At 43.3% G+C, this 27857-nt stretch overlaps 1 protein-coding gene across 3 annotated transcripts in view; it reads right to left on the bottom strand.

Moving 5' to 3' along the window:
* Nucleotides 1-1477: 1477 nt before the first annotated feature.
* EFCAB5 (EF-hand calcium binding domain 5) overlaps nucleotides 1478-27857 on the bottom strand; it is a 129721-nt gene continuing 103341 nt past the window's right edge. For all 3 annotated transcript variants that reach the window (XM_056558990.1, XM_056558988.1, XM_056558989.1), the window contains 9 exons: nucleotides 22482-22768; nucleotides 22227-22396; nucleotides 17917-18145; nucleotides 15476-15628; nucleotides 11323-11429; nucleotides 9206-9462; nucleotides 7667-7896; nucleotides 5329-5425; nucleotides 1478-5101 (listed from right to left, as the gene is read on the bottom strand). In XM_056558990.1, coding sequence (XP_056414965.1) covers nucleotides 4950-5101; nucleotides 5329-5425; nucleotides 7667-7896; nucleotides 9206-9462; nucleotides 11323-11429; nucleotides 15476-15628; nucleotides 17917-18145; nucleotides 22227-22396; nucleotides 22482-22768 — 1682 coding nt within the window. In that variant the 3' untranslated portion in view covers nucleotides 1478-4949. The remainder of the gene's footprint in view (nucleotides 5102-5328; nucleotides 5426-7666; nucleotides 7897-9205; nucleotides 9463-11322; nucleotides 11430-15475; nucleotides 15629-17916; nucleotides 18146-22226; nucleotides 22397-22481; nucleotides 22769-27857) is intronic.

Raw genomic sequence — 27857 nt, 5'->3', positions numbered from 1 at the left:
CATTATGGCAGTTCTGTATGGTATTATATCTATCTAGGGATTTATGCTGCCTGCATGTGTTATTTCCTTGGTTCTAGGATAAACTTCAGCAACCTGTGCCATTATATAGGTCTGATTCATGCCCCTATCTATACTTGTATGATTGTGTAATAAAAAAATTTGCCCTCACCCACTAGTATTCTGCTGTACCTCTTTTTAATGTGTTTTATGTGTTTTTATTAATTCTTGTATCTCAATAAAATATTGATGGTTATATGAAGCAACTGATTTCAGTTATTTTTTCCACAGAGTGTGCAACCAAATATTACGTTAAGGGTGCCAATAATTTTGTCCAGACCATTTTTGGAGTTTGGTGTGACATTATGTCCTATTTGCTTTTTTCCTCCCTTTTTTGGTTTAGTTCCAATACACACAAAGGGAATAAACAGGTGTATGGCAATACATGTGTTACTGCAATCCTTTTCTGTGAGAAATACTTAATTTTCAGGGGTGCCAACATTTATGGCCATGACTGTATGTCCTGCAGCGTAGTATGACCTGATCAGCTGCATACAGTACAGCCTGTGCAATCCAGTCTCTGTCTGGATCTCACAGGCTTCCGTAGCAGGCAGACAGGAGGTCATCATCTGACCTCCTGCTGCCATAGCAACCAATGGCGACCCGTGATCGTATCGCAGCGCCGCCGTTGGTGAACAGGGGAAGCCCCCTCGCCCTTTCAACACCATAGATGCCATGATCAGAATTGATCACGGCATCTGTGGAGTTAATGCTGCCGGGACCGGTGATTAACAGCCGGACCCTGCCGCGATCTCCTGAGCTGCCCGCGGCAGAGCAGGAGATTGCGAGGATGTATGCATACGTCCCAGCTTGCGAACATGTCAGGTGCTGGGACGTATGCATGCATCCCATAGCGGGAAGGGGTTAAAGGGAATCTGTCAGCTACAATTCATGTTCCAACCTACTGACACTGTAAGATAGCTGTTAGGCCAAGGATAAAAATGGTACCTTCCATATATCTGGCTGTCCTTCCACATAGTGCCGGGGGGTTCCATGATCAGTCTGATCACACAGTTGTACAGTGTTATGTTACATATAGTTTCAGTACTACCCAGAATAAATTAGTTTTAACACAAATCCTCCATCTTTCAGACATTACGAGTATAAATCCTGAGTGAGTTTTAATTCAAAAGATCAAGTCCCTATAGTGTATAAATGGCAGCCTTTCTCATTTTCTATTAGGAAATTGTATTTACAGGGTATAGGTATGTACTGACAGTTTAATATCTTTAGAAGATTATTCCTGGAAACATGGCCGCTTCTCCCTAATTGCCCCTTTACAGGAATACGAGACGGAGAAGAGATTATCTCAGGGATCAGGTAGCTCAATAACAAGAGCATCTTATCCCGGTGGAATCAGTACGACAGCTCTGACCCGCTATTGGCAGTTTTATCAGTGAAATAAAATAACAGACAGATGCCGCTTCCCAAATTTTGCCTTTATTAAAAAGATGTTCTTACTAGGAATGTTATTACATAGATGGAATCTCTCCGTCTCTATTTAGAAAACCTTAACCACTTCAACGCAACAGAGGCAGAGAGGCTAAAAGGTGGGCTTACTGTGGCAAGTATTGAAGAGAATGAATGTTAAATGACAAACCTGCATTACATATTTGTATAATACTTTGTCAATATATAATAGGGCCACCTGCAGCACCCCTGCCAGCCACATTGTTTTATAAGAGTTTTCACTTCACGCTTCACCCTTATATTCAGAGACCCGTAAGAGTGCCAACAAAAGTGCCAACATGAGCACTAAGAACACTTGCAAGTGTACAAATGTAAGAGACAAAAAGGAGTATGATTGCAGGTTAATAGTCCTAAAAAGATATAACCTAATATTCCAGTCTCTTAACATGAACTTCCATTCATGTTAAGAGACTGCATGATATACTTGTTTGGTTTGATCTAACAGACTGTTATTTGTTCATTAAAAACTGCTTTATTGCTGTTCCTTTCTGAATGCAGTATAAATATTTCATATTTACAGCAGGAGAAATGAGTATTGAACATGTCACCATTTTTCTCATATATTTCTATATATTTCCAAAGGTGCTATCGACACCAGCAACAAAATGGCACGGAAAGCCAAGACAACAGCTTTAATCTGTCTAATTAAAAAGCAATCCAGCCCCTTGTCAGTGCAATTCAATATCAGCTGGTTCAGTCCCAACTGATGGCCTACAAAAAGGTCTCATTGCCAAGGTGTCAGCACTAGATGATGAATAAAAGCAAAGAGCTGTCTCAAGACCTCCGGAACCTAATTGTTGCAAAACATAACAATGGCGTTGGTTACAGGCACATTTCTAAGCGACTGAATGTTCCAGTGAGCACTGTTGGGGCCATAATAAAGAAGTGGAAAGACAATCATTTCACCATTAATTTGCCTCGACCAGGTGCTCCTCGCAAGATTTTTGAAAAGAATTATCAGAAGAGTCCAGGAGCCGAGAACCACTTGTGAAGAGCTTCAGAAAGACCTGGAATCAGCAAGTTTAGCAGGTACTGCTGTCTCAAATGCATAAAACCTTATCCCCTATACAAAGCATAGGTGATCTCCTGCATGGGCCCCCTACTCTTCTCGGTAAGGGGGAAGAGGCAGCTAGCACGCCCCCTCCATATATGTTGTTACGTTATGCGCTCCGGCCACACACGATGGCCGTAAGCGCATGGTCCCGTTACCTTCTGCTGCCGATGGGGCGGGGACTCGCATCGCGGCATTGCGAGCCCCAGTCCATCACACTCCGGGTGTTTCTCCTGCCTCTCTGCTCCGGCGCGTGTCCCTGTCCCCTAGGGTGCGCACCGGAGCTTTAAGATTTAAAGGGCCAGTATGCTCATTAGTGTAATCCACCTGTGGCTCATTTATAAATTCCTCCACCTTCCTCAGTTCCCTGCCGGATCTTTGTTGCCTTGTGCCTTTTTAGAAAGCGTTCCTCTGTATTGCCTTGCCGTGTATCTGATCTCTTGCTCTTGTGACTTGACATTGCTCCTCTGCCGCCTGCCTACTGAACTCCTGCTTCGCTTTGACTACGCTACTGTGCCGCCTGCCCTGACTTTCTGCTATCCAGACTATCCAGTTGCCTTATCCCTCCTGTGCCTCGCATCTCCTCAGCTGCCTGTTAGGTCGAGCCGTGCCAGGGGTAGCGACCTGGGTGTCGCCTGCAGCTGCAAGTCCATCCTGCTTTGGTGGCTCTGGTGAAAACCAGCGGCACCCTAGACTCCGCTCCCTGGTACGGTCTGAGTCATCTGCCACACAGGTCCAGCGGATCCACATCCACCGGGGTTCCTGTTTTCAGAAACGTGAGTGTTACATATGTCTATATGAGAGCCGTTTGGCTATCTCCGGCTCTCCCCAGAGATATATAGAGCGGCGTGTTGGCCGCCGCTTTGTGCGGGAGTCGTGGCGCTTCGTTCCCAGGGAGAGTAGGGGGCCCATGTAGGAGATGGTGGGGGTCCCAGGGGTCAGACCCCCCACAGGAAGGGGATACGTTTTTACGTATGAAACGTATCCTCTTTAAGTTCGAAGAATGGTATCATGTTCAACATTTCACCAGCTGTATGTGAGTTATACTGTGCACATTTGATGTTGCACTATATATTGTTTGTACACCTTTTTGTCCTGGCAGGCTGTGGGTCTCGGCATTGCTATGCCCTTTAACAATATTTGTGAATAAGAATGGTTGGTTTCTCAGCTTTTTTGATAACTGGAGGAGGTTTTAGCACCATAGTGGGCCATGGAAGTCACTGACTCTGATGTGGGCATGTGTATTGGGATACTGGAGCACTGCACATAATGCTGACAGGATGAGAAGTAGATAAATTGGTGTGTTTGGCCGCCAAGGTGTGAATAATTCATATATGTTGTCAAGTAGGCCTGTAATTGTCTATTCATTATAGTATACATATTTGTGATAATGATTTATGCATATGTGTGTCTATATATATATTCTTCCTGCATATGTCCTCTGTGTCAATACTCATGTATACTGAGAATGTCCTTTTTTTTAGTATTGATTGTTATCTATTTCTACCATTTTTCGGTATTTCTACTTTTTTCCTGGATCGGTAGTTCTTGGTAGGAGATAATCTTGCTATCATCAATTTTATAGACATGCAACATATGAAACCTTGGAGGAGGGGTTTCTGGTTCTGATGTAATTTCCCTATTCTAGTTCACTTACTGTATGGCTATATTGTGACAGCCATGACTAAGACTGTGGTGGTAGTCAAAATGCATTGTGTGTGTGTGGTCTTACCGCTCAGTCTTAGCATTTTCTGAATTCACTGGACACGTTTTTTTTTTCTCTTCGGCAGGTCTCCTAGCATGCTATCCGGAGACTCATTAGATGTGAGTTGTTATCTGGATTGAGCAAGGCCTGGAGCATGTCACGGGGAGAAGATGGTGAGCTGACCCAAAGACCCATTGCGTCTTATAATAATAATAATTTGTGTTGTTTTAGCCATAAAAGAGTATAGCTTGTAAAAATCTGTGTGGGCTAACGCCAAAGGGGCATTGGCTGTGCACTGTCAGCCTGGGCAGGAATCTGTTGTGGTCAAAATGTTGGGTGAGGCTGTGCAAGTTGTAAGCCAAGATGTGACAGGTGATGGTAGACTCATTACCGGAAAAGGTTATAACTATGTGAGAACAGACTGTATGAGAGAGAAGAGAAGACTGATTACAAAGTAATCCAGATTAAGAAGCATATGCATCCTTCCTAACAACTATCAAATTGTTATCGATATGGATATTCCTTGATCCTTACACTTCATTCCATCTATCGAATCTTCTTCTGCCAGTCTTTTTTCTATTTGTGTAGGTTACAAATGTCATGAAGTAGAAGATTAGTTAAAAACACAATTTGACTAGTGATATTCTATTTCTTTTTAATTCACATTTAGTTTGATGTTGCTAGAGAGACCAGGGATGGGGACTGTGTGTTCTGCATTTTCTGACTGATTTCTATCAGGGAGAGGCAGGTGAAAGCCCAGTTATAGAGATGTTCTGCTGGGATAGAACCTTGCTTCCAGACCGCTCCTCTGGGAATCCCTGAAACATATTGGTCATGTAATATAAGGCATCTTTGCAATGTTATTAAAACCAAATTAATTCAACAATAACATTATTAGGTTAACAGTGGCTCATGTTTAGCAATCTTTTTGAGACTAAAATATGTCTCGTTTTGCCCATAGCAACCAGATTGATAAATCTGGGCCCTTGTTTCTGCATGGAGTCTTAGTAAATGGAAAATCTATTGAAGAGTACTGTATATTTACCTTTAATATACTTAGCCAGGATGTCTGGGTTGAGTTGTACAGACTGGGCAGTGGGGTCAAAAGAGAGTATCTTCCGAATCATATCACTATTTACTTTCTGCAAGTATAAAAACATTGTTAAATTGAAGATGTCACCGTGTACTTCCAATGGCCATATCATACACAGATTATTTCTTACAGCTCACCTAATGGAGATTTTACTAGAATATATATTTAATAATGACAGTTTATTACACTTTATAAATGTTGTGTAACTATAATTTAAATGAAAATGAATTTATTGTGTACTGATACAATGTTATGGTCTCTAATACAATCCACAGCTTCATTAGCAGTTATGCTGGTTACTATTTAAAGCAGTCATAAATCTGATTTACAGACAAACCCCAACCAGCTTAAAACTTCTATAATTTAGTATGAAAGTCAGTGTTGACTATTGTACAGTGCCTGTTGTAAAGACTACGTCCGGAGTGGACATACTAAGGGTCTATTCACATGGCAGAATTTCCGCTTGCGAAATTCCGCCTCAAATTAAACCCATTGGGGGAGAGTTATCAAACCCTGTGCAGAGGAAAAGTTGCCTGTAGCAACCAATCAGATTGCTTCTTTAATTTTACACAGGCCCTTTTAAAAATTAAAGAAGCCATCTGATTGGTTGCTATTGGCAACTAGGAAAGTTTTCCTCTGCACAGGTTTTGATAAATCTCCCTTGTCAGGCCCAAGGCCTGATTATTAAAATCCTATGTGTATTATAAATTATAACTGTGTGTGATGGATTGTCAAGGACATGGGTGAGAGGTCATTCAGACTGTGTTTTGTGAATTTTATTGGGGGGTCTGGCTGTTTGTTTACATCTCCTTTGAAGTCAAAGGCTCTTTTGAAGTCATGCACTCTGGTCCCATCATATAATCAAACAGATAAGGGGTCAGGAAGAGAGATGCCCCATCTGGTGGGATCAGAGGGGAGGGGAGAATGGAGTTTCCCTCCAAAGAAAGAAGATATGATATTTAAACAATGCTAGACTAAAAGGTTGTTGTTAAAAGCTGGGGCACAAGCTGACAAGACCATCCTAAGCACAGATGAAACTCACTCTCTTGGAACTGCTATACCATCATCCTGTAAGAACTTCATCTTTTGTTTTCTGAACTTGCCTTGCAAAACTCTTTTATATATTTTTGTACCTGTATGTCATTTGTTCCTGTATTTTTATATATTTAGCACTGTGATACCTTTTATCAGATTAAATGTTTAATTAATCAGCTCTGGTCTTTGATCTCTAAATATATGAGCTCACCTTTCTGAAGGCGGCTCTGGTAAAACATGTTTATTTAAGGGTTAATTTGGTGACTTACTGGGACTAGTAGTGGATACCCAGAGCAGAGGTCTGGCGGCTTTAACCCTTGCACCATCACACTCTCTCTAGCATCTTAGCTGGACCGATAGGGTGTGATCGTGACATCCCCCATAGACTGCTATGGGATTCCGCACTCCCATTCACACTATAGAGTTTCCGCTTCTGCAAGCAGAAATTCTGCTGTGTGAATAGACCCTAAATGTTCAATCAAGGTATCTGCACGGGCCCAGTGGATAAGGGGACCCCACTTAGACCTTAAAATTCTATTCGATTTCATGTAAGGGCCTAAACCAGTGCTTTCCAAACTGGTGCCACGATGCATTAGTGTGTCTGCGCCAGTCCCTGCCGCTGGTCGCTGTTCTTGGCCCTTGCTGCTGATCTTGAACTGGCAGCCAGCGCCGTGGCCACTTTAAATCAGGGACTGGCGAATGAGGATCAGAGCTGGAGGATGTGAGAGCCGGACCAAGCCTCCAAGTCTGGTGGAAATGAAGTAGCATAGGGGTCATAAGGGGGGAATGAAGTGGAACAGGGCTAATAAGGGTGGAATGAAGTCACACGGAGTGATACTGGAGGAATGAAGTGACGGGGTGATGAAGCAGGGCAATTAAATAGCACAGGGGTGATAAAGGGGGTGGGAATTATATGGCACAGGTGGGTAGCAGCCCTATTTGTAATGCTAATACTGGATACTGGTATCATGTTGTGTGATAGAGAGGAGTGTCACCAACATGAAAAGTTTGGGAAACTTTGCCTAAACTAAAGGAATCTGTGGCTCACAATTCCCGGTGGAATGTTCTCGTGTTCTATGCTGAGCTGGTGGAAACATGGGACCAACAAACTTTTCTTGTACCTAGAGCAACACTTCCCAGAAAGCAAATCAGCAGAGCAAGCTTTGTAAAATGGCTTCAGAATTTATAATGCTTTTCCATTCTGGAATGTTGGTATATATTCAGCTCATGTGTACTTATCCGACATTTCACCTACCAGTTTGCACTGATTCCAGCTATGAATCTCCTCTGACTCAGCCCAGGCTGGACAAAATAGAAGTAACACAGCCTTAAGGATACTATGCACCATGATAGGAGGCTCCTTGTAGCTCTTCAGTTCAGCAAATGACTGGTGGTCTAGTTTACTGACACATTGCCGCAGGTCTTGCAGCATGAAGCGATGGAATAGTACTCCCACTCTCCTCTCTCCTGACTCTTGTTCTGCCTCTACAGTGATATAAATAAAAAGGTTCATTATAAAAAAGACTCTCTAGCAATCTCATGTGTCACAGTGAATATCCCCATATCAAATTAAATCAAGGCATCACTTTTAAAGGGGTATTCTAAAGAAGTCCAATACATTTGGAAAGTCTTCAGACACTTTTTCATATTTTATGTTGTCGCCTTATGGCAAAATTTACAACAAATCACATTTCCTCCCATCATTCTGCAATCAATACTCAGAGTGTGAAAACAGAATTTCATAATTTTGGGTCCTTGGATGGGTTGCCTCTCTGTGGGGGGGTCTCGCAGTTTATTGACATCTATAATATTGCTGTTCTATTATTCTTGTTTTCTCTGTGGATGAATTGTTTTCTGTCTCTTAGGGTAGGGTCACACATGCTGTATTTGCTGCTGTCTATTTTCCTACCGACTGACTTAAATGGGTAGGAAAATATGCAACAGCAAATGTGCAGCAAAATACGGCACGTGTGACCCTACCCTAAATGTGACTTTTTTGGTAATTTTGCATTCTTGGATACGGCCATCTTCTGAATAACTAATGTAGCTTTTACTACCTCATAGCAGGAACACTTCCTTGTATGTAGCATGTACACTTTTAAGTCCCTGCTGTTACTAACTGTACTATTTTTCTAGAGATTTGTTGTATTATTGTATCTGCTTCCTTTGCAGGATTTTTCCTATGGACTTGGAGGAGTCTCTTTGGTTTTTTTGGAGGGGGGCTGCATTTCTGTTTTTACAAAAATTGTTAAAATGCAATAAAAATCTGATTAAAAAAATACTGCTCTGGGTAGGGACAGGAAATAAATAATGTTACCTGTACTCACCTGCCACTGATCCCTGCCACTGGTCCCTGCCACTACTGGTCCCCGCTGCTCAGCACTTCAGTTGTGACAAATAGGAAGTGACTGCTCAGCTTATCCCTGGCTGATATGGGCCATCTCTGCAGCCAATGATTGGATGAATGGCCATTTTCCATGTTTTGGGACTAAGAAAAGAAGTGCAGGCAACAGGGACCAGCAACATCGGAGGAAGGTGAGTACAGGTCCCTGCCCCCATCCTTCCCCAGGGTTGTTTTAAATGTAGAAATTTGCAGCAGTTTTTTTTTTTTTTTTTACATTCTAATTTTTAATGCATTTTTCGGGACCTGTCGCCACTTTTCACCCACAATATAGGAGCAGAAAAGATCTCTGGTCTGGATTTCTGGAGTGTGTGTTCCAAATGATGATTTGGTCTGAAAACTTTGATGCATTAAAAATCCAATCGTAAGATATATAGCTAAATGAAATCTTACCTAGGACAGCCTTGTTTTGGTTGTCTCTAGACGATTCTTCCTCTAAGATTTCATAACAAGCTCCTTGTAGCATCTGCAGCATTTTCTGTAAGTCCTTGTACTCATGAGCTGGTAGGTTCCTGCGGTGGCCCATGTTTAGGTCCAGCACTCCTAGAGCTCTTCCTGATGGATCCCGGATAGGGACAGCAATGTGACGTTCTCCATAGGCATCTGTTGTGATAACTTCTGAGCTATCTGCACATTTAAAAAGATAGTCCCTGTTCAAAGAGACACCTGGCATTATTTTCATAATAGCACAGAATGGAATAATAATGATAATAACATAAATGAAGCCTAAAATAAACCTATACAAAATAAGATTGAAGGGAACCTGTCACCATCGCCTATATCCTGCTGGAACCACAAGTCATTGGGGAGGTCCACAGGGGCTTCTGCCATCCCTGCCAAGCAGCATTAAAGTTATGACAGGTTTCCTTTAAGATTACAAGTAAATGGTATATGGCGGAATAAGTTCTCCTTGTGGAGATCCAGTTGGTGTATGAGGTGTTACAGGCAATGTTCCTTGGGAAAATATGCTAATTAGCTGACTGATAGGAGAACGATAGTTGTAAGTTACCTTGTAAGAGTGTATTCACACACACTACTGTAGATACCTCTTGGATTCCATGCTGCAGGATATTCACTGCTGATTTTGCTACCTATGAACCTCAGTGTGTCCGCAGAAAATCTACAGTTGTGGTGTACTTGCTGATTTACTGCAGACCCATTGAGGTAAACGGGTAGCAGAATCTACCGCAGATTTCCCACAGCAAGAAATCCACAGTTGATACAGCAACTTTTCCTCTGGGCAGGTTTTGATAAATCTCCCCCCAATGTGTGTGAATACACCCTAAGTTAATTTTTAACCCCTTTAAGAGCCCTAAAATATGACTACGAAAAGCAGCCAAACCATAGATACCTACAGTATTTGTAGATAGCCGTTTCAGTACAAGGTACTGGTTGGCTGAGTGAGATGCCTTGACGCAGATCTTGAGGGCTCGGGCGATTGGGCCTATTTCATACACATGCCATCCTCTTAATTCCACTAACTTTGCTTGAAGAGGTTGTCCAGCAAAAGAAAAAACCTTTGTATAGTGTCAAAAAGTATAATAAAGCAACTTACTTATATAATGTTATTGGCCATAGAGCACAGATCTCTCTATATTAGCTGTGCTCTCTCCCTTGTAGCTGTGACATCATGTCACATTTAAATGGTCACTCTCATTAAAACTAATTTTTGCTATTGCACTCCTTATGGTAAATAAAAAAATATCTCTAATATACTTTGTTTAATTAAAATGAAGTTTTCTATGTTTTATTTGTGCTTAAAAAAGCTAAAGAGCACATTTCGTCCCAAATTTTTTTATGAGAGTTACCCTTTAAAGCTCTGTCTTTGCACCCCCAATCCCCACCCTCTCCTCCTGTCTGTCCAGAGAGAGATCAGTAATGCAAAGTGGGAGCTCATATATTACTGCTCATAAGGGCAGACTGAAGCCTTTCTCAGTCACAGTAGTTTCAGTCAGAACAGGCACACTGATGTCTTATCTGTACTTCCTGTTGCTTCCATCTAATGAACAGTAATATAAGCTCCCCTCTTTATACATAAATGGTCTGGTCTTCAGCAAACCATAGGGGAGGAAGACCAGGGAGGGGGGGTGTGCTTTCAAAGAGGGTGAATGGACGTCACAGCTACAAGGGAGAGAGTACAGCTGATATGAAGAAATCTGTGCCCTATGGCTAATAACATGATATCAGCAAGTTAGTTTTTTTTATATACTTTTTGACAGCATACACAAGTTGTTTCTTTCGCTGGACAACTACTTTAAGGGTCTTTTCACAGAAACGGTATCCTGCGCATATTTCATGTGCAGGATTTAAAGCTGCAGATTTGAAGCCGTGTTCAGTCATTTAGTTTACATTGAAATCTGAATAGAATCTGCAGCTTCAAATTCTGCGCATCAATAATGCCAGGATACTGTATGTGTGAATAGACCCTAAAGTTGTTTTGTTAGCCACATCTTTACCTATTGGTGTTTGTACCACTTAGCATTATAAGGTTAAAGTGTGGTGATACTAACCTGAACAGATTGTCCCGTCTGCGAAGTGTGGCTGGAGAATTGTAGATCTCAGACACTCCTGTGTTGTTGTCTGTGTGCATCATGTTCCGAAATACATATCCTTGTGCCTGCGTAAGCAGTAATATGTAAATTTACTTCTCTGCTCATTCATATGCATAACAGCTCAGAGCGAACTACAAACACATTAATGTCCATCTAATATAGCTCTATACCAACATAACAACCTGATGACTAAGATAGACTCCTCTCATATGATTATCCCAATTCCATGAATGTCCCCCACACATACTGTACCAAGTGTTTAATAATAGCAGATTATGTCAAACTCTGTTGTAAGGCCATAAAGAACGTAAACCTTCAGAATCTACATATACCCCCTGTTCCAAATTATTATATAAATTATGTTTAAGTGTCACAAAGATTAAATATTTAGTTTTTTTAAACTCATGGATGGCATTGTGTCTCAGGGCTCTTTTGATCAATAAAAACAATCTCAGACACCTGTGACAATTAGATTGCCAGGTGAGCCCAATTTAAGGAAAAACTACTAAAGGTGGGTGTTCCACATTATTAAGTAGACACCATTTTCAAGCAATATGGGGAAGAAAAAGGATCTCTCTGCTGCCGAAAAGAGTGAAATAGTTCAATGCCTTGGACGAGGTATGAAAACATTAGATATTTCACGAAAACTTAAAGGGGTACTCTGGTGGAATTTTATATTTTTTTTAAATCAACTGGTATCAGAAAGTTAAACAGATTTGTAAATGACTTCTATCAAAAAAATCTTTTTAGCAGCTGTATGCTACAGAGGAAATTCTTTTCTTTTTTAACCCCTTAAGGACTCAGCCCATTTTGGCGTTTTAATTTTTTCCTCCTCGCCTTCTAAAAATCATAACTCTTTTATATTTTCATCCACAGACTAGTATGAGGGCTTGTTTTTTGCGCGACCAGTTGTCCTTTGTAATGACATCACTCATTATATCATAAAATGTATGGCGCAACCAAAAAACACTATTTTTGTGGGGAAATTAAAACGAAAAACGCAATTTTGCTAATTTTGGAAGGTTTCGTTTTCATGCCGTACAATTTATGGTAAAAATGACGTGTGTTCTTTATTCTGAGGGTCAATACGATTAAAATGATACCCATTATTACCTACTTTTATATTATTGTTGCGCTTAAAAAAAAATCACAAACTTTTTAACCAAATTAGTACGTTTATAATCCCTTTAATTTGATGACCTCTAACTTTTTTATTTTTCCGTATAAGCGGTGGTATGGGGGCTCATTCTTTGCGCCGTGATCTGTACTTTTTTTTGATACCACATTTGCATATAAAAAACTTTTAATACATTTTTTCAAATTTTTTTTTAAATAAAATGTATTAAAAAAGTAGGATTTTTTTTCTTCGTTCACGCAGTTCACCGTACGGGATCATTAACATTTTATTTTAATAGTTTGGACATTTACGCACGCGACGATACCAAATATGTCTATAAAAAAAAATTTTTACGCTTTTTGGGGGTAAAATAGGAAAAAACTGACATTTTACTTTTTTATTGGGGGAGGGGATTTTTCACTTTTTTTTTTTACTTTTACTTTTACATTTTTTTACATTTTTTTTTACACTTGAATAGTCCCCATAGGGGACTATTCATAGCAATACCATGATTGCTAATACTGATCTGTTCTATGTATAGGACATAGAACAGATCAGTGTTACCGGTCATCTTCTGCTCTGGTCTGCTCGATCACAGACCAGAGCAGGAGACGCCGGGAGCCGGACGGAGGAAGGAGAGGGGACCTCCGTGCGGCGTTATGAATGATCGGATCCCCGCAGCAGCGCTGAGGGCGATCCAATCATTCATTCAAATCGCGCACTGCCGCAGATGCCGGGATCTGTATTGATCCCGGCACCTGAGGGGTTAATGGCGGACGCCCGCGAGATCGCGGGCGTCGGCCATTGCTGGCGGGTCCCTGGCTGCGATCAGCAGCCGGGATCAGCCGCGCATGACACGGGCATCGCTCCGATGCCCGCGGTTATGCACAGGACGTAAATGTACGTCCTGGTGCATTAAGTACCACCTCACCAGGACGTACATTTACGTCCTGCGTCCTTAAGGGGTTAAAGGGGTACTCCGGGGAAAACCTTTTTTTCTTTTAAATCAACTGGTGCCAGAAAGTTAAACATATTTGTAAATTACTTCTATTAAAAAATCTTCCTTCCAGTACTAATTAGCTGCTGAATATTACAGAGGAAATTCTTTTCTTTTTGGAATGCTCTCTGATGACATCACGAGCACGAGCACTGCTGACGTTATTATAATAATAATAAGTCTTTATTTATTTATTGTTTTCCTTAGTGGGATTTGAACCCAAGTCCCCAGTACTGCAAGGCAGCAGTGCTAACCACTGAGCCACCATGCTGCCCTTAGCATACATCTGCTATGCACGGTTGCTAAAATGGACAGAGATGTCAGCAGAGAGCACTGTGCTCGTGATGTCATCAGTGTTCCAAAAAGAAAGGAATTTCCTCTGTAGCATTCAGCAGCTAATAAGTACTGGAATGATTAAGATTTTTTAATAGAAGTAATTTACAAATATGTTTCACTTTCTGGCACCAGTTGATTTAAAAGAAAAAAGGTTTTCACCGGAGTACCCCTTTAATTTCTTTTTTGTCTTGTCCACAGTGCTCTTTGCTGACACCTCTGTCCGTGTCAGGAACTGTCCAGAGCAGCATAGGTTTGCAATGGGGATTTTCTCCTGCTCTGGACAGTTTGATACGGGCATCAGGTGTCAGCAGAAAGCACTGTGGACAAGACAAAAAAGAAATTCAAAAATTTAAGAATTTCCTCTGTAGCATACAGCTGCTAAAAAGTACTGAAAGGGTAAAGATTTTTTAATAGAATTTATTTACAAATCTGTTTAACTTTCTGGCACATTTAAAAATCAACCTGCCGGTAATGGCCGACATCCGCGGGTGTCCCCCATTAACCCCTCACTACAGATCACGGCATCTGCAGCAGTGCAGTCACTAAAATGGATGATCGGATCATCGCAGCGCTGTCGCAGCAATCCGATCATCCAGAACGGCAGACTGAGGTCCCCTCACCTGCCTCCGCTGCCTTCCACGGGTCTTCTGCTCTAGCCTGAGATCGAGCAGACCAGAGCAGAAGATGACTGATAACACTGATCAGTGCTATGCCCTATGCATAGCACTGAACAGTATTAGTAATCGAATGATGGCTATAAATAGGAATATTAAAGTGTAAAAAAAAAAAAGTAAAAAATGTAATTACAAAAGTGTGAAAAATCCCCTCCCCCGATAAAAATGTAAATTTTCAATTTTCCCCATTTTACCCCCAAAAAGTGTAAACATTTTTTTTTGCAATAAACATATTTGGTATTGCCACATGCATAAATATCCGAACTATTAAAATATAATGTTAATTATCCCATACGGTGAACAGCATGAACGTAAAAAAATAAAATAAAAAATTGCTGCTTTTTTATCGCATTTTATTCCAAATAAAAGTTTTATATATGCAAATGTGGTATCAAAAAATATTACAGATCACGGCGCAAAAAATGAGGCATGGAGCAGTAGATCACCGATCGGACAACGGAGAGGCAGGTGAGGACCCTCCCGTCGTCCGGGAAACTGACTTTGTCGCGAAAGTCTCGATCAGCTCCACTGAGCGGCCTGGATTCTTTTACTTTCGTTTTAGACGCCGCAATCAACTTTGATCGTGGGGTCTAAAGGGTTAATGCCATTAAGCCGTGGGTCCTGGCTGCCTGTAGCAACCGGGACCCACGGGTTTAACCCATTCTCTGCTGGTGAGAACGGTTTAAACCAGGTAAACGGGACCAGGGCGTACAGGTACGCCCAGAGTACTTAAGGACTGGGGATGCAGGGCGTATGCATACGCCCTGCATCCCCAAGAGGTTAAAAAAAATACTGTTATCATTAGGAGGTTTGTTCAATAAAATTTTAATTGTACTCTTAATAGTTGATAACGTGAGAATTATGCTGACTGTAATTTACATAATTTATTTAGGTAAATGAAAAAAATACCATTTGCATAATAATTTGGAACAGGGTGTAGGAGATAATATTTTATTAGTGCTAGACTGCTTTACCAAATATTAGTACCTTATCTACACATGGCTCCATTAGGTAGGTGTTGATAGCCTGAATATTGGGAGCACGACTATAGATCCAGGCGAGGGCACTGCTCACCAACTGTACTATATTTCTTTGCCTCTGGACATGGTGGTATGCTGCACTGAAAGCATTTGTCACCCCCTGTGAAAATAAAACCAACCATATAATGATTGTGAAATAATTACTGTTTTATAGGAGGAAAAATCACATTAGATGGAGGAAATTTAGAATGATGGAAGGAGAACCATGAGGAGAACATAAAACTCCATGCAAAGGTGCCTTGATCAAAAATGGTTCTGATATTCTAGGGTTTAGAGTAGGGTGACACGTGGCGTATATGCAGCGTATTTTGCACTGAGCAAAATATGCTGCACAGCGGGACATATGCTGTGTATTGTCCTATGAGCAGACACACAGGGCAGCCCAGTGTGTGCGCAGTGAGGTTTGAAGGTGGGCTCAATTGTCACTGTCACGTTGACATGCTGGGCCTCCAAACTTCACTGCACACACAGGGCTGCCGGGAAGCTCATAAGAGACTGCACAGCATGAAATATGCTGCATATATGCAATGTGTGACCCTAACCTTAAGCGTCTATTCACACGTACAGTATTCTGTGCAGATTTGATGCGCAAGATTTCAAGTCATTCAGTTTACATTGAAATCTGCGCAGAATACTGTACGTGTGAATAGACCCTAATTTTCCAGAGAATGACCCTCATGAACCTTCCACAGCACTGCTCCTGATCAGTGGAGGTCCCACTGGATAGATTATGTGTTGTTTGGGGAAAAACCCTTTTATGTAGGTGCATCATTTAAAATGATCAAAAGGAATGTTGTTAGTGTCTATAGCAGTAATCCAGACCTGCGTGTCTCCATATTTACAGATTACAAACCACTGGCACAATGTTTCCACATGCTAACAGAGCGCTGCTGGTCAATGGCAAACTTGCATCAGGAATGCTCCAGCACCGTGGATATTTAAAACATTATTGTTATTGGAGTTTCTTTAACATGTTTCTTTGTACATGCTCCTTGCATTAGTCTATGGCCATATGGTGTGCATAAAACATTTTGAGCGTAACTGCTCTTGTTCCAGGTTAGTGTTTGCGTTTCATTCATATCTTGTGATCATGGACTAATGCAGGGGGACGTATTTTAAAGAATCTTCATTGAAAATTATGTTTGAAATATCCACAATGTTAAAGGGGTATTCCAGGCAAAAACTTTTTTTTATATATCCAATGGCTCCGGAAAGTTAAACAGAATTGTAAATTACTTCTATTAAAAAATCTTAATCCTTCCAATAGTTATTAGCTTCTGAAGTTTTCTGTCTAACTGCTCAATGATGATGTCACGTTCCGGGAGCTGTGCATGATGGGAGAATATCCCCATAGGAACTGCATAGCTCCTGGGACGTGAGTCATCAGAAAGCAGTTAGACAGAAAACAGCAACTCAACTTCAGAAGCTAATAACTATTGGAAGAATTAAGATTTTTTAATAGAAGTAATATACAAATCTGTTTAACTTTCCGGAGCCAGTTGATATATAAAAACAAGTTTTGGCCTGGAATACCCCTTTAAGGCAATAAATAAAAACACTGTGCAGTCAAACTCCATTTCACCTGTTCCCTACTTGTTAAAGGAGTACTGTGGTGCTGTAAAACGTATCCCCTTGTCAAAGGACTGTGTCTGATCTCCTGCATGGTGCCCTGGCTGCCCCCAGGAACAGAGCATGTCAACCCCCTCACAAAGCAGCAGCCAACACACCCCTTCATTGTATCTCTATAGCAGAGCCAGAGATACAATGTTTGGGTATCTTCAGCTCTCCCATAGAGATACATGGAGGGGACTTGTTGGCTGCCATTTCATACCTGGAGAGCCAGAGTGCTGTTCATAAGATCGCAGGGAGTCCAACCGCTGGGACCCGCTGCGATCAGACACTTCTCCCCTATACTTTGGATACTCCTTTAAAGGGGTATTCCACTGGCCAGCGTTTGGAAGTAAAAACAGCGTAAAACCTGCGTTTGGAGCATTTACTTCTGAACGCTGGCCAGTGAAGTATCCCTTTAAATGTAGATAGAGGTAGGGCAGTATGGCAGTACTCCATTAAATGTAGATAGAAGTAGGAGAGTATGGCTGCAGGATCAGACTACACAGGGTTTAATTGTAGTTACCATAGACACATATGACACACAAAAGGATCTGTAGAAATTAAATTATAGGATATTTTTATTAAAACTATTGGTAAGCATGATTTTTTCTAATTTTGGATAAACAGTAGTAGCGGCCCACAATTGCAATGATTGTTAAGGTGGCCTCAGCCTTTAAGTGTTTTTTTTTTTATTGTGTAAAATAACTTACCTGGCATCAAAACAGTCATGGCTTAACCATTATTCAAGGCAGAGGAATTATGATATTTTGTACATACCTGATAAAAGCTGATTTCATGTGTAAGGAATATATTTCTATCTCGGATTTCTCTCAGCGTGTCGATGCTGAGGGTACCAAATATCAGCTGCTGCTTCTCCATTAGTGGTAGTACAATGAGCGAACCCGTTCTCTCTTCTTCAGTCCGATCTGTATTCCAGAACTGAATATTACCATGATACTGTACACGAGGCACATGTTGTGGTGTCCCACTGTCCACTGCTGCAAAGCTGAATATTATATGTAGCATATGTAAGCATATATCAGAAATAACATTTCTAAAATATACAGGAATTATCTAGAAAACAATATATATGTAACCACTGGGAATAATATTGCATTACCCTGCATTACCTGAAGTGTCCAGTAGATAACACTGCACCAACAATTGAACTGAGCAATAACTAAAGCTGGGAGGTGAAGTATTGTAACCACATGGTTGCAGCCATTTTGGGAGATTCTCAGAGTAAGCCAAGCAGAGATCCTGCCCAAGAGTGCTGCAGCAGCTGAGAGAGACCTGCTGGTGAATTGGAGAGATTCAGAACTGATTACACTACAGCTTCTGTGAGCAGTAGGAGAAACTACAGCTGGAATGCCTTGGTTACAGGCAGTGTAAGGGTAAGCCTGAATCTTCTCTGCCCCACAACACTCTTAGTCATACACAGATTAAAGGCCTTGTGGACAGTCACAGAGTTCAGCCTAATCCCAGGGACACTGCGGAACAGGACTTTGTATGGACCCTATCTCTTCTATGTGCACCAACAGCAGTTAGGGTGAAGATCAGGGTGGGCCGCAGGTGTGGTGTGGGTGGGTAAAGAGGACCTATATTCACATTGCCTTGTTTGACTCTGTATTATACTCTTCTATATGGTGTTATGTTGTGCATGGTTGTTCATTTTCCTCATTCTTTCATTCATTCAGCCCTACCCTGCAGACATGTACCCCAGCTCCCAGAAAGTGAAGTCTCAGGATCAGCCTGCCAAGTGCAGAGAGGTATCAAGGGTAAGTAGGGTTGCCACCCTGCCGGTATTTTACCGGCATAGCCGGTATTTTCATCTACATTCCGGGCTGTGCCGGTAAATTTGGATGAAAAATACCGGCCATGCAATGGCCGGTATTATTCATTCACTGACAGGGGCGGACGGAGCAGCATCCCCAGAAGAGCACTGCTTTCATGACCGGCCGTACAATGCCCAGGTCTGACACCAGCAGCCTGTGACAGGGAGAGCTCCGTGCGATGACAGGAAGAGATTGTACAGTGCTGGGGAGGGGGCGTGACCTCCTGTCTCCTCTCTCCCCCTCCCCCTCCTTCTCTCTGCCCCGTGCAGTTTTACAACCCTCCATAGGCAGAGCAGGGAGGGGAGAGGAGAGGCTGTGTATCCTGTCTCCCTCTGGTGCGCAGGGCGGGTGAGTGTCTGTGTTTACATGTGTCTGTGCATGTGTCTCTGTGTGTCTGTATATATGTCTGTGTTTATGTGTGTGTGTGTGTGTGTGTGTGTGTGTGGGGGGGGGGGGGGGGTAAACTGCCTAATCTGGGGGACAACTATGCTCCTAATCTGGGGGACAACTATGCTCCTAATCTGGGGGACAACTGTGCTCCTAATCTGGGGGACAACTGTGCTCCTAATCTGGGGGACAACTATGCTGCCTAATCTGGGGGACAACTGTGCTCCTAATCTGGGGGACAACTGTGCTCCTAATCTGGGGGACAACTGTGCTCCTAATCTGGGGGACAATATGCTGCCTAATCTGGGTTACATCTATGCTGCCTAATCTGGGTTACATCTATGCTGCCTAATCTGGGTTACATCTATGCTGCCTAATCTGGGGGACAACTATGCTCCTAATCTGGGGGACAACTATGCTCTCCTAATCTGGGGGACAACTATGCTCCTAACCTGGGGGACAACTATGCTGCCTAATCTGGGGGACAACTATGCTGCCTAATCTGGGGGACAACTATGCTCCTAATCTGGGGGACAACTATGCTGCTTTATCTGGGGGACAATTATGCTGCCTAATCTCGGGGACAACTATGCTCCTAATTTGGGGGACAACTATGCTCCTAATTTGGGGGACAACTATGCTGCCTGATCTGGGGGACAACTATTCTGCCTGATCTGGGGGACAACTATGCTGCCTGATCTGGGGGACAATTATGCTGCCTGATCTGGGGGACAACTATGCTCCTTATTTGGGGGACAACTATGCTGCCTGATCTGGGGGACAACTATGCTGCCTGATCTGGGGGACAATTATGCTGCCTGATCTGGGGGACAACTATGCTCCTAATTTGGGGGACAACTATGCTGCCTGATCTGGGGGACAACTATGCTGCCTGATCTGGGGGACAATTATGCTGCCTGATCTGGGGGACAACTATGCTCCTAATTTGGGGGACAACTATGCTGCCTGATCTGGGGGACAACTATGCTGCCTAATCTGGGGGACATCTGTGCTCCTAATCTGGGGGACAACTATGCTGCCTGATCTGGGGGACAACTATGCTGCCTAATCTGGGGAAAAACTACCCGGCCCTCCACAATATTTTTAGTTTCTCATGTGGCCCCATGGGATAAATAATTGCCCCCCCCATTCCTCCTCAACCCCGGACATTCCTTAACCTGGAGCCGCCCGGGGAAAGGAGAAAGTGAAGACAAGAGACTGGTGAGACCTCTCTGCAAAATTGTGTATTTAATGCTGTGTTTCCCAACCAAGGTGCCTCCAGCTGTTGCAAAACTATTACTCCCAGCATGCCCAGACAGCCTTTGGCTGTCCGGGCATGCTGGGAGTTGTAGTTTTGCAATAGCTGGAGGCACCCTGGTTGGGAAACACTGATTTAATGTTTTAATGTGTGAAACTATCTGCTCCGCTCTGTATCTAATCCTGTCATGTGTGATACTGTCTGCTGAGCCTGTATATCCAAATCTGTCATGTGGGATATGAGCCTGTGTATCTAATCCTGTCATGTGCGATACTGTCTGCTGAGCCTGTGTATCTAATCCTGTCATGTGTGATACTGTGAGCTGAGCCTGTGTATCTAATCCTGTCATGTGGGATACTGTCTGCTGAGCCTGTGTATCTAATCCTGTCATGTGTGATACTGTGAGCTGAGCCTGTGTAGCTAATCCTGTCATGTGGGATACTGTCTGCTGAGCCTGTGTATCTAATCCTGTCATGTGTGATACTGTGAGCTGAGCCTGTGTAGCTAATCCTGTCATGTGTGATACTGTCTGCTGAGCCTGTATATCCAAATCTGTCATGTGGGATACTATCTGCTGAGCCTGTGTATCTAATCCTGTCATGTGGGATACTGTCTGCTGAGCCTGTGTATCTAATCCTGTCATGTGTGATACTGTCTGCTGAGCCTGTATATCCACATCTGTCATGTGAGATATGAGCCTGTGTATCTAATCCTGTCATGTGTGATACTGCCTGATGAGCCTGTGTATCTAATCCTGTCATGTGCGATACTGTCTGCTGAGCCTGTGTATCTAATCCTGTCATGTGTGATACTGTCTGCTGAGCCTGTATATCCACATCTGTCATGTGAGATATGAGCCTGTGTATCTAATCCTGTCATGTGTGATACTGCCTGATGAGCCTGTGTATCTAATCCTGTCATGTGCGATACTATCTGCTGAGCCTGTGTATCTAATCCTGTCATGTGTGATACTGTCTGATTAGCCTGTTTATCTGACGTTGCGCAGGGGGACGTCACTCGTCATCAGAGAGAGCCAGCGTTGCTGTCGCGCACCGCCACTACCGCCGCCGCTGGCATAAATAGGGTTTTGGTAGGTATTCTCTAAATGTACATTTTTTGTGCGATATAGGAAAATTCCCCCCGCATATATATTGTATCCCTCCAATTCCCTATGCCATTTCTTAAACCCCCCTCCCATCCCCCGTGCCGTTTCTTAAACCCCTGATCCCTCAGCCCCTGTGCAATCTGGCCCCTCCCCTTTTGTAGCTCCACCCCCACATAGCCACACCCATGACCGGTATTTTTCTGAGGGAAAGGTGGCAACCCTAAGGGTAAGGGACCCCAGAGATACAGGACACCCCCAAAACCCTGTTACATATATATAGATAGATGAATAGATAGACATATATATATATATATATATATATATATATATGTGTGTGTAATAAAAGTGTACTGGCAATACAAATTAGTATTGTATATGACTATAATAAGAATTGGTAAGCCACACAACATACAAAAGATAATGGTTAACATAGGTTCTATTCATCTAAATGGCTATTTAGGTTCAATATGACAGATTACTTCACATATGGCGACTTCCTTACCTCACACCCTTCATGTTTCTGGTCAGTGTCTTGTTTAATACATATTTAGCATCTTCAGAAGTACATGCGACATAACGTAGAACTTCATTCCACCTCTCCCTCCTTGAGCTTTGCTCTAGAAGGGCGATATTGGCACTAATCTTCTTGTTATTTCCATGAGCCTCGGCATCCTGAAAGTATGCAGAGAATAAAGATTTAGATATTTATATTTGCAAATGCTTAGTGCATCCTGACACCATGCTGATCTAGACGTGCCTTATATAGGGCCTGAAATACAGCTTTGTACACCGGCTCAAATCTTCCACCACTGGTTTCAGCCACAGACTGAATGTGCTGAAGCCACTTCCTGCGAGAAGCCCCTCGTAGTTTCTCAGCCTGAGTCCGCTCCACACTGGTGGTTAGAAATTCCACCATATTCTCGTATACTTCTTCTTCTGGACCTGGAAGCTGATGGACCATACCAAGGATGTACCTGGTAAATTCAGTTGCTGACAACTTTTTTGATCCACGCCGAGACTGTGAAGAACTTAGGCTTTCCTTTCCTAAAAAGAAAAAATGAATAAAGAGTACCTGTCACTAAATAAACTTTTCTAAACTAACTCAGGCTATGTTCCCTAACTACTCCAACCGCCCCCCCCCCCCCCTTGCCCTTATAAAATGTTCAAGAGCTTTAAAAAGCTCTGTATCTTACCTCTCTTCTTGCTCACATAGTGTGAGCTGCCGGCAGGAGGATGTGGGCGTGCCCCAGCAGACGCTATGTCACTGAAGCCTGCTGGGGGGACTGCTTCCACCCTCACTTTGCCGGGGGAAGGGGGTGCGAGTGGAGCCCACATTTGCAGAGCCCTGCTTGTCCTTACTGCACAGAGCCCTGCTTGTCCTCACTGTACAGAGCCCTGCTTGTCCTCAATGCACAAAGCACCGCTTGTTCTCAGTGTACAGAGCCCTGCTTGTCCTCAGTGTACAGAGCCCTGCTTAGTGTACAGAGCCCTGTGGGGTATGCGTGTGCGCACAATGCTCCGGCCAGTCTGATTGACAGGCAGGGAGCTGCGCTGAGCTGGTCACGTGCTCAGCCAGCGTTCTGCGATTTTGGACCCACTGCCAGGCCGGTGTGAGTCCGAAATCAATAAAAACACTTACAGCCAGGAACTCCTAGGGAGAACCCTATAGGCCACATTTCAAACTGAAAAAAGACATAAAATAAAGCAAGAAAGTAGATTAAAATTGAATAACCTTTAACATATCAAAACATTTTTTGAAGAAAGGTACTCTCTAAACATATGTGGTGATCTAGTACAGGAGATGTACCCCTGTACCCTTACTGTCCTGTGTGGCGGACTCTATTGCAGTCTCCCCTGAGGCCCCCCCCCCACCCTTAATCTGTGTATCATAAATGGTTAATAAATGCCTTATGTTATATGAGATTGTCTTTATAATGTTATATACCTTTGAAAGTTGTTGCTAAGTCATGTAAACAGGGAAGGTGTCTGTGACCAGATGACTTGTGGGTGACCTATAGGACCCCTCCAAAAACACTTCCTTATAAACCCAGGGAGAAGCTAGTTAGTCAGTTCAGTACTGAGTGCAGTGAAGTCAAGACCTGAAAGAGTGTCTGGTGTTCTGAGGAGACCCAAGGCATAGTCACGCAGCCACGCTTCTACCACCAAGTGCTCCACAGGTGAACATCAAAGCCTGGTAAGCTACACAAGGGTTGAAGTCTAGTCAGTCCTAGTCAAGTCTGTCTAAATTGAGCGTGGGTCTGCAGCATTCTGTCCAAGTCCACTACAAGTCCCAGCGAGCCCGAAAGTCTCCAAAGCTGCCATTGTCCCGTAACCTGGAATCATTATTTGCCCCATGCCTAGCCCAGAATCCAGCGGCCATACCTCGGGTGGTGCAGAGGTTAATCATGCCATGGAGTCACGAATACAAGGGGTTAATGCAACCTGCCCCTAGGGTAATAACACCTGCCCTCATCACACCCTCGCCACAACTTTTGGCATCACAAACAGGATACGGTGGTGCTCCTTATGCAAAAAGTAGCCCCCCCCCCCCCCCCCCCGCCCCCCGGTCTGAATTGTGTCCAGTATTGCAGAGTAAAATGCACTTGTGCGACAAAAATTGCGCCAGAAAATGTACAAGACTGTCAGTGAAATCTGTCTATTGCGAAGCGCTTGTGAAATAGAGGGGGAGGTGAAGAAATGTCTTCTATCTGCCATTGTGAACAGTAAAAGAATTGTGCAGTCCTGTGTAAACCTGTACCTGAGAGGGTTAATCTGGCCCAGCGATTCCCGCACGCGCGCAAGCAGTCACAGCTCCGCCCACGTCAGTCCCTAGTGGTGCTGTCTCTTCAATCCAGCGAGGAGGAACCAAAAGGACCGCCCTGTGCTGCACAGGGGAAGTGACCTGGGTGCAGCCATCTTGGAAGTTCCGGCTGTTGCACTTATCCCCGGCTACTGCTCACCAAGTCAGCGCTGCACTGCAAGTTCAACAAGCATCACTGATCATCAGAATAGAGACTCCGATGCCACAGTTTGTCATCAGTATCCCGGTGTTGTCCGAAAGTCTGGCTATTTAAAGGGGTATTCCACTGGAAAACATTTGTTTTTTTTAAATCAACTGATGCCAGAAAGTTAAACAGATTTGAAAATTACTTCTATTTAAAAATCTTAATCCTTCCCGTACTTATGAGCTTCTGTATGCTCCACAGGAAGTTCTTTTCCTTTTGAATTTCCTTTCTGTCTGACCACAGTGCTCTCTCCTGACACCTGTGTCGATTTTAGGAACTGTCCAGAGTAGGATAGGTTTGCTATGGACAGTTCCTGACAGTGACAGAGGTATCAGCATACAGCAGCTGATAAGTACTGGAAGGATTAATATTTTTAAATAGAAGTAATTTACAAATCTGTTTAACCCCTTAAGGACCAATGCAAATAAACCTGTACGCCCCTGAAAGACCAGGCCTGTTTTTTCAAATCGGGGATGTCTGTCTTTATTAGAGAATAACTCTGGTAACGTTTTGCCAATCACGATAATTCTGACATTGTTTTTTTGTCACAAGTCGTCCTTCATGTACATAGTAAAAGTAAGCCAATATCATTTGTAGTTTTTTTTTACAATGCAAAAAATCATGAAATTTTTACAAAAAATTACGATTTTTTGCTATTTTAACACTAATTGGTTGCATATATTTATACATACTGACCAAATAGTTTATGAAACTTATACTTTCAGATGTCTACTTTATTTTGATGTCATTTTTTAGTTTTTAATTAACAGTTTAAATTAGTTAGAAGCCTAACAATTTAACTTGAAATTTTGAAAATGTTGAAAATTTGAAAAGTACATCTTTTTTTATGTGCTATGCAAGGTTTGCAGAAATTAAAAGGTACCCCATTTTAAAAACTAGACCCCTCAAGGTATTCGCTAGGGGGTACAGTGAGTATTTTAACACCATAGTTTTTTGGCAGGAATTATTACAAAGTCAGTGTTAAAAATTCGAAAATTGCAATTTTTCACAAATGCATCATTTGGGGGGCATATTTTTTGTACATCACTTCTGATATTGAAAGAAATGCACCCTATATTTTATTTAGCTGCTTGTCCCATGTTCGGAAATACCCCGCTTTGGCCATATATGGTTCCTTGGCCGCGTGGTAGGACTCAGAAGGAGAGGAGCGCCATTTGGCTTTCAGGGCAGAACAGTACCCCCACCCCCACAAGTGACCCCATTTATATACCGCACCCCTACAAGTTATTGGCTGGACCAGGGACCTCTCTGATTGGTCCTTGGTCGGCTGGCAGTATAACGCGTCTGTCTGTGACAGTTAAGGCTCCTGATGGATATATCCGCCATGTTGTGGGAATAAGCACCCGCTCATGGCGAATATATCCATCACTGCTGCGGCTGGGTAGCTTAGTGTGTCCGCTCATGACTGCTAGCGGAAAATTCGCCGCTATGAGTGGACGCACAAAGCTACCCAGCCGCAGCAGGGAGCTCATTACCGTGACTGCTGCATAATGTGTAGGATCACGTGGCGGACATCTGCAGCATATTACATGCTGCGGATGTCCGCCAACGCGATCCTACACATTATGCTTTTTTTTTTTATTAGATTAATTTAATAAATGTATTTTTTATATTTTTTTTATACATTTTATATATATTTTTTTATTACATTTTTATTACATTTTTATTTATTTTTACACTTTTATTTTATTTATTTATTTATTTTTACACTTTTTAATGCTTTGGAATACTTAGTATTCCAAAGCATTGCAGTTATATGCTGCCTGCCAGTTTTCACTAGCAGGTAGCATATTTCACTAGCAGGCAATACCCAGGGCAGACCTGGGGGTCTTTGTAGGACCCCCGGCTGCCCAGGTATGCAGCAGCACCCCGCGATGCTCCCGGTTGCTGCAGAATAGACAGAGGGAGCCCCCTCCCTCTGTCAGAACTCCTTACAGCGCGCGGTCACTTCTGACCGCGGCTGTAAGGGTTAAACTGTCGGAAGTGAAGTGAACTTCACTCCCGGCAGTGCGGCAGGCCCCGGCCAGCCGTGTATTACACACAACACCCCGCGATCGCGATGCGGGGTGCTGCAGAGGAGACAGAGGGAGCCCCCTCCCTCTGTCAGAACTCCTTACAGCGCGCGGTCACTTCTGACCGCGGCTGTAAGGGTTAAACTGTCGGGAGTGAAGTGAACTTCACTCCCGGCAGTGCGGCAGGCCCCGGCCAGCCGCGTATTACAGACAGCACCCCGCGATTGCGATGCAGGGTGCTGCAGAGGAGACAGAGGGAGCTCCCTCTGTCATAACACTTACAGCCCGCGGTCACTTCCGACCGCGGCTGTAAGGGTTAAAACTGCCGGGACCAAAGTTTACTTCGGTCCTGGCAGTGCAGCAGGGTCCCGGCTGTGTGATACAGCTGAGTCCCTGCCGCGATTTTGTGGGTGCACTGGGCAGCACCCATGAGAAGAATGGACGAGTATAGACGTCCAGGTGCGGGAACGCCCGCCAACCTGGACGTCTATACTCGTCCATGGTCGTTATCGGGTTAACTTTCTAGCACCAGTTGATTTAAGTCTTCTGTCACCGGTTACCTGCAAACAGAGGGGGAGTGTCTGCTGTTGTTACCCCATCATCCAAACCGGAGCTGCTGCAGCACCTCATCAACTCTCTTGGGCAACCACCCTGGTGTTCCAGCAACAGCACCGGTATTCATGGGGAACCCTGTCCTTCCCACCTACAATGGACAACCCTTCACCCTGAGGGATTTCAAAGAGTGGATTCAGAGCTTGTTTGTCTTTTACTCTTTCCCTCCTAACCAACAAGTGAGACTGCTAATGGGACAACTTCAGGGACCAGCACTAGAGGAAGTCCGCACCTGGCCAGCTTCTGAGAAAGCGACGGTGGAACAGATCTTTGAAGGACTGTTCCGTACCATTTATTTGAGTCACATTCTCCATCAGAGGTACCTCTCCGGATGTATAAAAGGTGACAAAAGCCAGGTGAGACCTTGAGAGCATATGCTGTAGCCAGCATACATCTGGCATACATACTCAGCCACTTGGATGGGGCTTATAGCTTGCCTCCCTCCTCCCATTGTATGTGTGCCCAGTTCACACTGGAGGTAAC

The sequence above is a fragment of the Hyla sarda genome, chromosome 2, assembly GCF_029499605.1.
Source record: "Hyla sarda isolate aHylSar1 chromosome 2, aHylSar1.hap1, whole genome shotgun sequence".
NCBI classification, from domain to species: Eukaryota; Metazoa; Chordata; class Amphibia; order Anura; family Hylidae; genus Hyla; species Hyla sarda.
Note: the sequence above shows the minus strand (reverse complement) of the source record. Positions and strands in the feature narration are given on the sequence as shown.